We start from the raw sequence: 15,868 nt of genomic DNA on the forward strand, positions 1-15,868 counted from the left end.
CTTTTACATGAGTCCTATATTTTCAATGATTTTTAACTTAAGATTGTATTTTAAGTGTAGAGTGTTTCTAGAGTTATGTTAGGCAGAATTAAATTTATACCGAGCATTTTGTTGCTTCTCTTTGCAATGAACTAATTTTAGATTTGGAAACAATGCTTGTCAAACATTTTAAAGCTAAATGGGATATAGCTGATAATGGCTTTAGCAGTGACATTTTAACCCAGTCTTCTGCATACTACTGAAAATAATGAGAGAAACTAACATCTGAAAAAAAAATAAAATCTATAGATTTGACATTGAATTAACAGCAACTTTTATTCCTGGGGATGCTATTGCTTTATTACTTGAAATACTTCTTGGGTAAGAACTCAAATGGATCACTTTCCATACTTTTCCCTACCCAAATGTTAAAACGTGCATTCCTTACTTTTACACCGTACAGAATATCAAATCAACACGATCCTTCCTTTAAAACTGTTTACATGCTGTATAGACCTAAGACCATACCTATAGGAACTTCTTTTTCGGCACCTCAACTGTTTCCGCTGGGGACACACAACATCAGTCATTCTCATTCAGCAGTACACACCCCAGACTTCTCAAAAATTATCAGCAACACAACTGTATATTAAGAAAAACTCCACACCAATGGTTTGCCCACATCACTTGGCAATGTCCCTTTAATATTAATACACAGAGAAGTAAAATTTTTTCATAAATTTGTTCAAGTATGTGGAACATGTAAAATGCATAAGAATCAATATGGACTTCATTAATGTTATATTTATTTATTTTCCAGCTTCATACAAACTGGATGTAGAAGCATAAACATAGTACATTTCTACCATTTTCAACAAAAATATAACCAATATGTACAATTATTGTATTAAAAATACAAAAGGGATACAGACTCCACCAATGTCTTTCTAAAAGACATACAGGTACAAGTAGTATCAAAAGTATGAGGAAATCACCAGTTAATTGTACATTCTGCACTTGACATCACAGAGTGAACTGAGATTAGCAGTCCTATGGTCTACAATTACTTAATGCTTATATAACATTTGTGCAACTTGTGATAGAGCTAGGATTTTGTATTTCTATATGCACGAGGTCCATAGCCTTGAGAATAAAACTGGCAAATAATGCATATTACATGTAAAATTACAAATGCATAATTGACAATGTGATATATAAGCAAATAGACAAAAGCTATGATTACAGGAGAGAGAATTAAATAAAGCACTGACATTTGTTTGATACAGTGAAAAAACACTGCAATTTGATCTTTAAAAGTTGAAGCTATTTACGTTTATCTACTGATCAATATGATCAGCTGAGTTCAATGGAAAAAAAAAAAAATCCAAGACCAGCAGTTCCTCACATTTGAGTACTACTCGGATTGGCAGCCTTCACTTCTCCGGAGTCTGTGCAAAAACAACACAAAAATAGAGGGGAGGGTCATTTCAGTCATTATAGGGTTAATAGCAGCTGTGAGCAGGTGGTTGCTACACATTGGCCTTCTCTACACATGCAGTGTTCCATGAAGCCATTAACAGTTGTGACTATTTCTGCATTGCGAAGGCTGGCAAATCTAAACGTGTTATTTTTCATTACTTAAAGGCTCGTTTATCCCCTAATGCCAAAGTCAATAGATGGAGGTTATTAGATCAGTGTTAACAGCTGACACGAGCTGTGACATCCCAACTTGCCTTCACTGCAATGTTATCCAGTTAATTTTTCTTTTAATATAACTACTATATAGTAAAAAAAAATAAAATAAAAATAATATATAACTTAAAGGTGGGGTTGCCGTCTGTCTCGTTAGAATGGGACACTTTCTTTTTTAGTATGCCATCCTGTATTCCGTAAGGCACAGGTATGAGACACACAGTGTCCTCTTCCATCACCGGCCAGTTGCAAGCGCGCGTTTCTGCTTTTACACTAGACCCGGCTGAGGATGCCATTAACGGCTGGGGATGCCATTAAGGCTAACATTTACAAACTTTTGAAGATTCCAGGGTGGGGCACATTAAGAGTGAAGCGAGACGGTCGAGGAAAGGCTGCATCCCGTAACCTCTGCCTTCCCTTCTGCCCTGCTCAGCCACGTGATAGCAATATTCTTTCCAGGAGCTCAGGCTGGCAACCCTACTTACAGGTATGAAATAATACTGTAATTACTATGCAGATGCAGTATTTGATCTCTGAAACGCAAACATACAAAATCGTAATAAAGGCATTGTAAACAAGCAAACAAGCACTGCCTCCTTGAAGGATTTCAATGCATTTTTCTCTTTGTAGGTTAAAGGCCAAATGTAATTTGACAACTAGCTTATCTCATTATCCAGATGAGACTAAGTGCTAGGATTGTGATTAAAATCTAAAGGGAAGATTTAAAAAAAAACCCTTCCAGGCATTGGGAAGTGCAGCCAGAGTTAATCATCCTGATGTGATGACGATCTTGGAATTTGGAATGATACTGCGTGATGTGGCAGACAGCGACAGTGGTAGCTTGGAGATTGCTGCACTGTGCATTTCAAGCAACACAGTTTGAAAAGTGCCAGGGCGATTTCTTCACAGTATTTCACATGCAAGGGGAGAGGGGACAGAAGGGGGAGGGGCGGAGGAAGAAGCCCCATGCTGCTTTAAGGCAGGGAAGGAGGCAAATAGGTCCACCATCCTTTAACTATAGTTCCAAGGCTCCTATTCTAGGGACGTCTTCTTGTGCTCTCCTTTAAGGTGGCTCACTCTGGATCCAGAAAAGCCCCAAGTCTTAGACAGCAGAGACTTGTTCATCTTCTGCAAACACAATAGGATAGGGGAAAATAAAATTTAGTTCATATAGAACAAGACTGCTACTGAAATGAAACAACCTGTACTGTGCTCATGTGTTTTCCATTTCGTTGTATTAGGTATATATTTTAAAACAATCTAAGTATCTGTACATTTCAGGTCTCAGGAGTCAGAAGTATTCCTTTGTAATTCTGTTCTCGAGGAAAGACAATTGTTATAACTGAGCTAGGTGCAGTTCCTCAGCCTGAGGAACACAACAGCTACTCCTAAAGCCATCTTACATTTTTTCCCTGAATATATCTGTGATTTATTTAAATTAAGATTGCATAAAAACTGAGTGCAGCTTTAGTCATCATTGGTAGAAACAATTAAAATTCTCTGTCATGGTAATTCACAAAGTTTGTGGCAATTCCATTAAGGTAGACTTCATTTTTTTCCATCAAGTTCAACTGCAGATTTCATCCTGCACATGAAACCTTAGTAACTAAGCAGCTAGGGAGGGAAGGGGAAAGTTAGCCTATCATTAAGCAAAACAAAGCATTCAAAAACGTGTGATTTGGGCACTGCCCTGCCTAAATTTTGAGCACCTAGCCCTAAAGATGCAATCCAGCTATGCTTGCAGCCCATAGAAAAACAGCTATCATCATAGCTGAGCTAAAGCATAAAGATACAGACACCCTTGGGCCAGCAAGGTAGCAAAAGAGTAGTGGCCTCGTTATGTGAAGCAGTTGGTGTGGAAGACCCAGTGTCCACAGTGTAAGAGTTTCGAGTAGAATGTGAGTGACTATCCAAATAAACCTAACCAACGATGCTCTGTGGGGCAGATGGGCAGGTATTCTATAGACCAGGGCACTTTTTCAACCATTAAATACACGGTTAGCGACAAACATTAGGTACGCTGGAAACTTTCAGGGCAGCCAGGGCTGTACCTGGTGAACATAGGCACCTCCAGAGAAGTTGCCTAAGCCAACTGCTTGGTTGTCCAAGACTCAGGTGGACCTACATTCCAAATTTTAAATTATATTTAGGATGAACTGAATTCCTCCCCTTCCAAAAAGTTAAGAAATAGCAAGTTTTGAAAGATGGAAGAGAGCTCGAATTATGGCAAGAATTTCTATGGCAGAGCACATTTGTGTAATTTGCTTTGTGTCTGTGAAAGCATTGACCATTTTTGCATGCAGCACACTCAAAATCTAACAATTAGAAATTTACCATCTTCCTCTGTGGAAAACCCTTGAGACGGGTAGTGAGCAAGACGTGGATCTGACTCATTTGGTTTATGCCACTGAGGTTTGTTCACAGGCCTGCTAGCTGAATGGCCATGCGACTGCTGCTGCGGAGTTGATGTCCCATGGGTCTCACATGTCCGTGCCACCATTCTAGACCTCTGAAGTGCTATGTTGTAATCTGGAGGCTTTCTGGTTGGATGGGAACCACCTTCTGCAAACTCAGCGATAGGTATTCCTACATAGCCAGGAGGAGTGGGAGGTGGTTCCCGATATCGACCCTCTTTTCGTGCTGCAGGAAAAACAACAGATTATTATAAGAGACAGTAAGAGGAAAACTGCTCAAAGGAAAATAAACAGTGAAAGTTAAATAAACATCAACCAACTCAACATCCCAGGCGGAGAAAATCTGAAGGACAAAAGTTAACTACCATACCGTAGACAATGAGGTCTTGAAAAATAAACCATGCAAGGAAGTATAGAATATACAACCTACACAGGATATAGCTATTCTTCCAGTAGTGAAGCATTACTCTAATAAAATTCACCAAATTACATGGGGAATTTGTTCAAGCTTAGCAACTGAAGCTGTTCCATTAATCGAATAGAATAAAACGTACGCTGATCAAAGTCACGTGGAAGACTCAAGAATCCACAGAAGTGGCAACCATCAGGAATACTGGCACCTCCCCAAACGCATGACTATCTTAATCTTGAAGATGGGCTTTGTACCGAAGAGCTCACCTCTTTTGTTTTTAGCATCTTGCGGGGTAGGAGGGGGTGGGGAGGAGCACCTGATACATTATTTCTCCCTACAAATCTTACTACTTAATGAGTCATAAGCTACAATTCCAAAAGGTAAGGAAGAGAAGTGGGCTTCATCTTCATACTTTCTGTACACATTACTGCCCGCTGCTCTTAGGTTGTATTATCTGCAAAATTAAAACTTGAAAGTATGCCCGTAAGAACTATGATTGAATATGATTTTATATAGGAGATGGAAAGACCACCACCTAGTTTGTGGATCTCATTGAGGCGCAACTGTTTACCTGAACAAGGCTTAACTCTGGGCACACTTAGAAGTTCTCTCTTGCAGACAACTTCAAGGGAGGAAACAGCAATTAAGAATTTTAAGCATCTGCAGGGACACACAGCAGATTGGCATGACTCTCTATTTTGGAGTTATGTACTTAAAGAAGTCAGCTGGGGCTTTGATACTGAACACTGTTTGTGGGTCTAGCCCTTTAACACATGACCACTTAAGTTACAGTACAAAGGCAAACACAGCAGGAAAAAACACTGACACACAATTTGCTCCCCACAGCTTGTCATACACTATTTTCTTGCACAAGTGGTGATGTCAACATCACCCTGCATTATGCAGCATGGAATTGACTGAAAGGGCAGTTACAAGCTTAACATGGACCGGTGCTATGTGGATGTGAGTTTTTATAGACTAAAAATAAAGTACTTGGTATAAAAAAACCAAATCGTTTCCAATAGAATCTAAGTATTTTTCTTGGACAGATTGTTTTAACTGAGCAAAGCAGCATGAAGAAGTTTCTGACAAATTCTATTCAAAGATTCCTGAAAAGTAACTTTGATGCAGAAGAAATTCTGTAGAAAAATTCTATTGAAATACTGCCAGCGATCAATGCCTTTTCAGTGCAAAAGAACCACGTAAAAATAGTGGCTTCTGTTGGACAGTGATATGCAGAGTTACATTTGCAGGATAATTCGTTAGTAGTACCGAAATGTATGGAAGTGTGTGGCTTGAATTTTCAGATCTCTTCCACGTTCTCTCAAGTCTCTAAAAACATAGTGGAAAGCACTGCCTTGACAGGCAATTTTGGACATGCTTGTTCCACATTCTGGTGGAAAACAAGGGCATCAAAGAGTAAAATTAGAGAGCAGCATGAATCAGAACCTGGAGTCCTGAACTGAACAGCTTCCTCCTCTTCATAGTTCAGGGATTCAGATCTGCACCCAAGCTTTGAGGCAATGGGCCATTGCTAAGCAGTATATTTGGGCAGAAGATGGAAAAACAGTTTATCACAGTGGTCTCAGAATGACCTCAATCTGGCAGACTTTTTCAGCTGTGTCAGCACAAAATGGCTTTTAGATAGTTCTTCATATTAACCTGAAGAAAGGCTAAGCAAAGGGGAATGAAAGGAATAAAAGAGGCAAAAATGCAGAGGTCTTGGATGGCCCAAGGACTGTAGAAGGAACAGTATGAGACAAAACGTTAAGCACTGCCAAAGACACCTTCATATTAATTTATATATTATCTGATCTTTTGTTGAATGATTATAAACATATTTCGGCTCTAATTTCTTAGAACCTTTTCAGTTTCAGCAGTCCAAAGAAACATCTCAGCTGGTAGTTAAGCACAAAGTGATCCTGTTTTCAGAAGTAAGGAATATTCACAATTATCAGACAAGTCATACAGATGTATAAAGTGAAAGGCTTCTAAAAAAAAAATCAGGCCACATTTACTAAGATATCTAAACATAGAATATGGAGCCTTACTGTGAAGAGAAGTTCACATTTCAGAACAGGCACCTAAATACATCAACCTCTCAAAACACTGTCCAGCAGTTGAGCTAGTTTTTTGATGTATGGCAGGCTCTCTTGAAACACAAAGGCACTGCCAGAACTGAGAATCAACAGTAAGTGATATTTTCCCTAGCAATAAATGCACAGTTAAAGGGGAAAGTTTGAGAGAGACTGCAAAATGTTCGGTTTTGCTTTAAAAATAAAAAGATCAAACCAGACAAAAGAAATGCAGTTTTAGAACAATATGAAGAACCATAAGCAAATGAACTAAAATACTTCATGGTAAACAAAACAACTTACCAATAAGCCCCTTTGTACTACTTGATGATACTGCTATATGGGTGGGCACGGGAGCTGGCTTGGACTCCTCTGCTGGTACAGATGTTATGCTACTGGTTTCAGCTTCAATCGAAACATCCTTCCCACCCCTCCGCTTTATGGTACCTGTATCACCTTCCGAGTCCTCTCCCCAGTAGCCTGTTGAGGATGCCCAGCTTGCTCTTGACTGTGCTTGATCAAGGCCCTCTCTACCTTGACTTTGCCTGCCATACTTTGTGCCATGATCGGGGAACATCAGCTGGTCCATATGACTGCCCGAGGCCCACAGTCCTGCCCCATCGCCTGAACTATCAAAATGAGCATGTCCAAAAGGCAGAGTCTCCCAGCTTCTCTGGTGCTGTATTGTTTGTATGTTGTCGTGAGAACCACTCGAACAAGAAGTCCAGCTACCACGGCCACTGTCAGCTGCATCGAGCGAAGCTCTATCTCCCTGATCCTGTGACAGTTCTTCTGTGCTAGGAGAAGAAAGCACAGTTGCTCCAGCATACAGGCCTCTGGTCTCTGACAGTGGTGCATATGAGCTAGATGCACATTGAAGAGGGGAGGAAAAAAAAAATCCAGTGTTGGAATTGGAGATCATTTACAAGACATATGAAGAATTCAGCAGTCAAGAGAAAAGCAAACATATTGGAGGGTTGGACTAGTGACCTTTAAAAGGTCCCTTCCAACCCAAACCATTCTGTGATTCTATGATTGAAGGTTTTGATGCAATTTATATTAAGTATTATTTGCATTAATGACTAATTCAATTTTGAGAATAGAACACTTTCCTTTCAAGCTCATCCTGAATAAAACAAACAAAAAAAATTACTGGATAGATATCCTGATGAAACTTAACACTTCAGTGGAGTAATTTCAAAAGGTAAAATCTTAACTTTGCAGCAGCCCTTTAAGACAGGCAAACCGCACTGACATATATAAAGGGGAACAGACTGATAGATAGGGTTTCTACTGCTTTTCCAGTCATGTGAAGCAAAGGTTCAAAAGTTAGAAACAGAGTTTTAGCAGGTGGTGGCTGATGTTCGGGTTTAGGTTTCAGCTTTTCAGATTTTTTTTTTCTGCTTAGGAAACTCTGAAAGCCAACTTTTCAGAATTTCTTGCAAATGGAAATGTATTTTAACCTGAATTTTGGAAACACGTGCTACTTCGTAGAGCAAGTATGTTCTCCGTAGCCTTTCAGTGATTAAGTAAACCTGACACTATCACTTACATAGCAGCAGAGAAAACCGACAAAGTGTCACTTTTGTTTAGCAGCTATCCAGGCTCCTGGGATTTGCCCTTCCAGAGCAGCTTGCTATGCAGACTGGAATCCTGCTCTTCCAAATATTTAAGACATCTGATTAAAGAGTTTGCATAGCCTGGGATTCCCAAAGCTGAAGTACACTAGTTTTGGAACAGGCCTGCCATCCACAGACCCCACAGGATTAAAAACCCTCAAACCATTCAGAGGACTGAAGCATCCAAATAACAGCTCAGAAAAGTAAGTGGAGACTAAACAGGAGCCAGAGCTCCAACTATTTTCAGACCAAAACTCACTGCTAGAGACTTAGAGAACTTCTCACAGCACTAGCTTCCCCACCATTACAGAAGTTAATTACCTAGAAAATTACCTACAAAACCAGCAGCCTAATGTGAATTTTAGCTTCCAATTATTGTTGACTAGAAGACGTATTTGGGGTAAAATATTTTTAAGTTAGATAAATACGCATTTTTCTATGAAACAGACTGGAAAATTACTAGCTATTTATGTTCTCAGCTTGACCACTGCATAATTGTATGAATAATTTCTCATCTAATTCAGTTAATTCCCCATCTAGAAAACAGGCTAGGATACTAGTCTGCCATAGAGAGGATAATCTACAGCATGACTAAATGCTCAGATGATAAGGTCTACTGAGGTAAAGTCTTACTGCTGTAGACCTCATCACACACTCAGGAGTGCAAAACCTTTTCTTGTCAGAAAATGGAGCATTATCACAAAACGCAGCATTGAAATAGTAATTTTTAAGACCAGGGGAGAAAAAAAAATATTTGAGAGAGATACAGGGAAAGTTACATGAACAAATATACATACACATGCCACATACACATTATATGAAAGTGTAATGTAAGTAAAGCACAAATAAAATTCCTACCCTAAGCTGTATTGATCTGGTTCAATCATGATTCTTCTATCAATCCTTCCCACACCAAGATTTGTCTCCACGATGCTGACAGAATGCCTCTGTCTCCTCTCATCATGCAGGGAGACTGGCATAGAGTCAAAAGAGGAATTGCTGACAATACTAGATCTGGAAGAAATTTCGCTGTGACCAGAATCTGAAAAGTTATCCACCGTGCCACTAGGAGCCAAAGTATAGCCTGCAAAGGGAACGTCACGTTAATCAGACTCTCCAAGAAGCCTGCTCAGTTACTGGCAGGCAGACAGCAATACTGCTACCACAGTAAATCAAAACTACGATTACATTTACACAGAAGCAGCACTGCAAAAGATAAAGATACATAGCAGAACTGTATAAGACTGTGTATTCTGTCTCTTAATAAGAGGTTTAAGATTGTGGGAACATGCACCACTCATTTAGGAACCAACTGCTCACCTGCCTCCTTCTCTGCCCTCCTCCCCCAAATTATTTTCAAATGCATCACCATACTTTTGTATCCCCACATTACAAAATTTCACTTCTCAAAAAAGTGCCTGTACATAAACACCATCTCCAAGATTGGAATGAAAGAGATGTCCTGGACAAGATTACTGCTTAAAGTAATCCAAGAGACCCTCTTCACACAGTTCTTCTGTTCTGCAAAGCTACACTTGAGATGAACAGCAGATACAACATGAAGCCCAGATGTGTGGGCTGACTCTTATTACATATCTTGGCTGAGAGGGGGCCAGATTTTCAAGCTTTCTTTGTGGTACTTGGCTAACTAATTACATTCCAAATAGCATGTATTACCAGAATTATACCGTAATTTGGAGGCAGCATTGACATCGCCAGACTGAGATAAAATCTGCAAACCATGTCAGAGACAAATTCAGCAAGTTCAGCCTTTGGTTTAGTATTAAAGAAAGTTGTGCTGAATGCTTTTGCCAGCTAAGTTAAAGATCATTAAACAACATACATCCACAAGTAACTGCAGTTTTCATTTTTTGCTTTCAGTCTACATGTAAGCGTCAAGATGACTTCAACTAATCTATCCCAATTCACTTGCTGAGAACATGGAATTAATGCTGCCATTTTTGTCTGAAAGAAAGAACGTACCATTTTTGCCTGAAAGAACGTACCATTAGCTTCATGTCACCATCAAACCAAGGAATTTTTTAAAATTTATAATCATGTTTACGATTTGCTTTTTGCAAAAATAACGTACTTTTCCCACTATGAGCCAAGTACAGAATCCCAATTCCTGTTTCAAGAAATGCACAGGCCTGACCATATTTATATAAATTCACTCTTTACTAATGTAGTATTTGGGAGAAGTCATGATGATAGCTTACAAGGACTCAAGGTGATAATCTAAGTCTTCTCTACCTAACATCCTCCTCCATCTGACCTTAGTAAATATCACTTTCATAGAGATTTTGGATAGGCATTTGTACTTTCTTGCCACATTAATCTCTCCCCTTTCCAGATCTCTACTTATCCAATTGGACTTATTTTTTCCCCTTTTGTTTCCATAAGCCCCACCTATCCCAGAGGTCCTTGGTGAATTGTTACTCTTGTTACTGTTCTCGCTTCCAAGAGGAGAGGAGGAACTGGTTAGGTCCATTAGTCTGGAGCCATAAGGCCTCAACTGATCATCACTGCCACCTACCAGGTTAAGAAAAGGGCTTAGCTATCCATTTGATCAGAAAGTAGAAAAAGTGGTACTCGCATAAGCTTCAAATCCTTACCATCCCTGTGCAGTTTAGGGAAAGTTATTGCTACAGGGAAGTCTCCAACACACTAATCTCTTTAGCATTCTGAACTTCTATTATGAGGACTCAATCCCAATATATATATTTTACCATAATGTTATATTATGTAACTGTTAAACTGAACTTTTATGATATTCTGAAAAGAGAATAACTTAGAAGTTATCTGCAATACAAGTAGGCTATCATGCTTCCAAAGGGACCTTTTTTTTTTTTTTTGTTTAAACTGCAGGAAAATGCCTCCATTCTGTTTTGTCGATTCATAACCAGAACAAGTACAATGAAAAAACAGACTTAAAAAAAAATCCCTTTAAAGTTCTAAATTCACTTTAAAAAAATAACTCTATGAAGTCACTTAAAAAGAACTCAGTCAAGAAAGTTCCCATGTGCAATACCATTCCTCAAATATCCATATACATTGTTTGAATAACGAGGCTGCTAGTAAAACGTTGTGTATTAGTGATTTGAATCCCAAATATCTTAAGCCTGCCTGTCATACATAGGTCACATCCCATCCAGATGCACGACACAGCACATAATTCCTCTAATAGGCTAGTGTGCTCAATGCTGTAGAAAGATTTTAAGTTTCAATCTGCGTATCCTCCCACTGGCAGGAAACACTGATGATGGGAATATTTTTGTCAGAAGTAGCTGCAGTGAGAGTGACCTGCTGCATCAAATCCTGTATCAGATCAGGCTATCTTTCCCGGCTTTTGCTAACGAGAGGGCTTTCGGGTATCCCTGAAATCAGGTTCCCAGGTATCCTTTCATGTATCCAGCTCTGCACTACACTTCCTGCCCTCTTGCTGACCATATGTGACAAAAATAGGAGCAGCAGTAGTTTATCCTGAGTGCCCAAATTCTCTCTCAGAAGTTTCCAAAGTCTATGAGCTTCAGGAAACAGGATGAGAAATATTGCACGTCTAATACCTTTCCTTGGGGAGCTCTGTGGTGAAGTGGGAGGAGAAGACAGCTGCGAAGATGCACTTGAGACCGTGTCTTCAGATTGTTTCTTGTGACGATCCAAACTTCCTTCTTCAGATAATGAAAGAATTTTCTTTAAAGCTTGCGGGGAGTTAATGCCTTTAAATAAGAATTAATGTAGGCAGATGTAAAGTCCAGTATAAATACGTCTTTCTGTTTCACAATGCATTTATAGAGCAGACACCATACAGGAAAAAAACTAATTTTGTTTCCTGTATATTTGTGAGTTTCTGACACCAGCTTAAACAAAGCAAAATGTTTAAACCTACTCCTGTCCAAAATATAGCGCTTTATTTCTGCATATTAGTGCAGCCGGTCTTTCATTCTGGCCATCTAAAATAAATACTGTCATAGAAAACACAATGCAGATTTGGTGTTGCAGAATACTGCCTATACAATATATAAATCAAGGATATGCATAGTAATGGTTACTGAGAAACTTGAACTAAAAGTATGTTGAATAAAAACACACACAAATCTCACTGGTTAGAGTGAAGGTTTATACGCTAAGAATTGAAACTGTTCTCCTGTTTCTCTTCTATTCAGAGGAGCCTAGAAGGTCAAAGAAAGCTGGAAAGAAGATTAGTAAGATTAGGCTTACAAAACAAGGCCATCCTGCAGCTGCCTTTCTCCCTTTCATTTTTGAGAACTATCTCTGCACCAGCTTATTTTGGGAAACTAAAGAATAAAAACATCCTGAAGATGATGTATGATGTAAAGATCTAGGGCATCAAGAATTGCTTTTCTCAGGCAGCATTCATCCACCTTTCTCTTCCCCTCCCCTCAAAAATCCACCCTGGGACAGTCTTAAAAGTTAAGACAGAGCTTCTCTGACAGTTTTGCCAATGTTTGTGTTAGAGGTTATTTTCAAACATTCTACAGAATTTGTCTTTGATCTGTTGGATCACAATGCTGCTATCAATAATTTACAGCTGCTTCATCAACATAATATAGTCAGTTTTCAGAAACTTTCCCACCATGAGCAAAAAAGCAGTCTGTGGCGCTTCAAAGTCCTTTTACGATTAAAATTTAATGGTAAAATCAACAAGAACTAGATGAATATTAAATTGTTTCTTGCTCATTTTGCTGCTTCTAATGTTTCGCTAGCAGCCTAAGCAGTGCACAAGTAAAACTAATAAAAAGTGAAACCAGAATTAACCTCGTGTGAAATTACCATGATGCAATAGGAAGGCCCAGTTATGTTACATATACTTATTAGGAATATTACCATACTTTAAATGATATCTAAGAAGTTCTTTAATAACGCATATACTTTATGTACACATGCTGGGACACAGATTTGGAAATCAGATTAGAAGAAATTCCTATAATCTGGTATCTTTCTGAGCGACATGCAGGCAGCAACGACTGAGTACCAACAATAAAAAACCACTAGGGAGCAGAAGCCAAAGGAACACTTCTCAACGTGAAACTTCAGGCCTACATTTCTAACAGCACTACCAGTATGAGCAAGCCTGAATTCCACATTAAATGATCAACTTTTGAAAAAACACCAAAACTTCTGAGGCATCTCAGATAGGTTACTCAAAAACTCCAAGTCTCTAATTCCTTTTGAAAAGTTAAGCCAAGATCCCAGGGCAGATAGTCAGAAACATTCATTCTTTCCAGCTGCTAGTAACAGGTAAGTACTTATACTGATTAAATTGACAGGATGCTTTCCTAGATTTCTTTCTTTCCATTTCTAGAGAAGAGAATTATGCATACACACTGCATAAACTGGCAAAACCTGCATATAATACTACCAGAAATAAATGTCTGACTCTCATTCGATTAAAAATGTTTCCCCGACATAAGCAAACAAACTTCAGAGTATTAAACGGAACGCTTCATTGTTCCACTTACCGAACGGTGGAAGGTCTTTGACTGGCACTTTCTTGCGAGAGGGATAAAGAGATACGGCAGGGACCTGCAATGCTTGGTTTACTTTATGTTGCTGCTGCTGCTGCACTTTCTGCTGGATGCCTGCCCGGGGAGCCACCGGTGACGTTTCAGATTTTCCAGATCGCTTGTCTCCTGTATTCTTCGGCACTTTGCAAGAAATGGGAGAAAGCACAGAATGACTACTAGCTAAAAATATTGTGGGAGTTTAAATCTGAGCAGTGCAAAGCCCTCCAATTAATAAATAAAAGGTGCTCAAATACTTGTACAATTAATGCAGTAGGATATCTTTAGACAGAAAAGATGAAAAGGAAAAGAAGGAGAGATTTAACGCCATTTAAAATATGTACATTATCAAAGAACTATCTTTGTCAAAATAAAACTCTCAAATGACTATCATTATGGTTACCAAAAACATGACCAGAAGTTATACTGGGCTATCATAAGGACTACAACTGGTTTAGAATGTATGTGTAATTACTATTTTTTGCTACCCGAAGAAAGGGAAGGGTGTAAGGTACAGCATTTCCTCAAATGAAAATGAAACCGGTATCTAGCATAAGGTCCACCTCTGCTGCAGCCAGGTATAGCCCTCCAGGAGTCTCTGAAACACTTGGACATAAGGAAATCCCCTTTTCCTTCTCAAGGCCCAGCTATCCAGGATGACCAACCCTATTCACACCAATAGCCTGAGTACCTCAGAACTGTGGAGAAACTTGTGGCTCCTCCACACCCTTTGTACGGACAAATCTAAAGAGCCCTTGTGCACCTCAGCGTGACATCATCTGAAAGCCTTATCTCCTATACAAATGCTATGTCTCCATATTGTTAATCTGCAAGATGATTTCTTTAAGATTCATAGATGTTTATTGCTTGGAAATTACTAGACACATCATTTTGCACCTCATTGTCTAGTTACTGTTCCCAATTACTTCCTTGGAGAAGAAACAAAGGTATATTTAACAGTTTCCTTGAAATCCATAACAGATGACAATGCTCACGTGTGTTGGTGGCTGGCTCACACTGCAGAGACAGTGTCTGGAGGCTCTCTTCATCCATTTCCAGATCCAAGTTTGAAAGATACTGCTTTACTTTCCGTGCCATCTGAGCATCTTCATACAGTTTTTTAGCATTAAGGAAGGAGCTGCGACGGACCCGCTTTTTATGACCCCCTGTTTGTGCAACATCCAGCACGGCTGCATTCGTACTGCCCTGGCTGAGAGACCTGGAGTGAAGTGGGGGCAGGAGGGGGAGGAAAGAGGGGAAAAGTATGACTTAGTCCAACATGGTATCACTTGATAAACATGAAACGTGCAAAAGATTGCATGAATGTCAGTCTACGGTCAAAGCTTACATGCCTCATTCCAGTAAGTCAAACAGCTATAACAGAAAGAAAGATGAGGGTCAGGAAATCTTTTTACTTGGTTACAGGCACTATTTTAATTACACAAATATTGTAACCTATTCTGCTCCAACTAGGCAATATCACTTCACACATCTAGAAAAGCATTCAAGCTAGCTCTCTCACATAAGCCAGCTGCTGAGAAGATTGGAGCATTAGGAAAAGCTCATGCAGTAAGGCAATGCTGACAGAAAGCTATAGTTGAGGTTCTAAATTAAAATAATTAACTTAAATACATATACAGAAGGCATTTTGAAAGCTCTCTAAATACTTTTTAAATCAGACTGTATACAAAATGTACAGCTCAGTTTTACAGAACAGAACTCCCTTGTAACTTGCTAGGTTGAAGACAACTTTTTGTTAAATAAAATGATGAGCTAGTTCATGATGAAATACATGTCATGCACATTTCAATGTATGTATGTCTACATGAAAGCTATGCATTGTTCCTGAATTGTTAAGAGTAAAAATGATGGCTGAATTGTAATATGAAAATAAGTTAGTTTAGTAGATACTTTAAGTTTTAACTTTTGTACTTGATTGTGGTAATTGCTTATTAGGCATAAGAAAGTTAACAGCAATTTTCAGCTGTTGCAACCTTGCCATTTTATAATTTCTCTTTTACTGAAAGTCACTTCCTTTGGCAATTTAAATTGGAGGTGGGGGAGAACACCCCACTCCTATCTAAAACCACTTGTAAATAATTTACAACTTTTGTGTTTTAACCTCAAAAGCAAAAGCACTCCTGGATTAAAA

At 39.0% G+C, this 15,868-nt stretch overlaps 1 protein-coding gene across 1 annotated transcript in view; it reads right to left on the reverse strand.

The window, feature by feature from the left end:
* Positions 1–652: 652 nt before the first annotated feature.
* Positions 653–15,868, reverse strand: part of RAPGEF2 (Rap guanine nucleotide exchange factor (GEF) 2) — a 134,053-nt gene continuing 118,837 nt past the window's right edge. The window contains exons 22-28 of the mRNA XM_009325162.1: positions 14,712–14,935; positions 13,675–13,860; positions 11,758–11,910; positions 9,050–9,275; positions 6,876–7,435; positions 4,006–4,311; positions 653–2,799 (exon numbers count right to left, since the gene is read on the reverse strand). Coding sequence (XP_009323437.1) covers positions 2,774–2,799; positions 4,006–4,311; positions 6,876–7,435; positions 9,050–9,275; positions 11,758–11,910; positions 13,675–13,860; positions 14,712–14,935 — 1,681 coding nt within the window. The 3' untranslated portion in view covers positions 653–2,773. The remainder of the gene's footprint in view (positions 2,800–4,005; positions 4,312–6,875; positions 7,436–9,049; positions 9,276–11,757; positions 11,911–13,674; positions 13,861–14,711; positions 14,936–15,868) is intronic.

Source organism: Pygoscelis adeliae, unplaced genomic scaffold (genome assembly GCF_000699105.1).
Source record: "Pygoscelis adeliae isolate BGI_AS28 unplaced genomic scaffold, ASM69910v1 Scaffold170, whole genome shotgun sequence".
NCBI lineage: Eukaryota > Metazoa > Chordata > Aves > Sphenisciformes > Spheniscidae > Pygoscelis > Pygoscelis adeliae.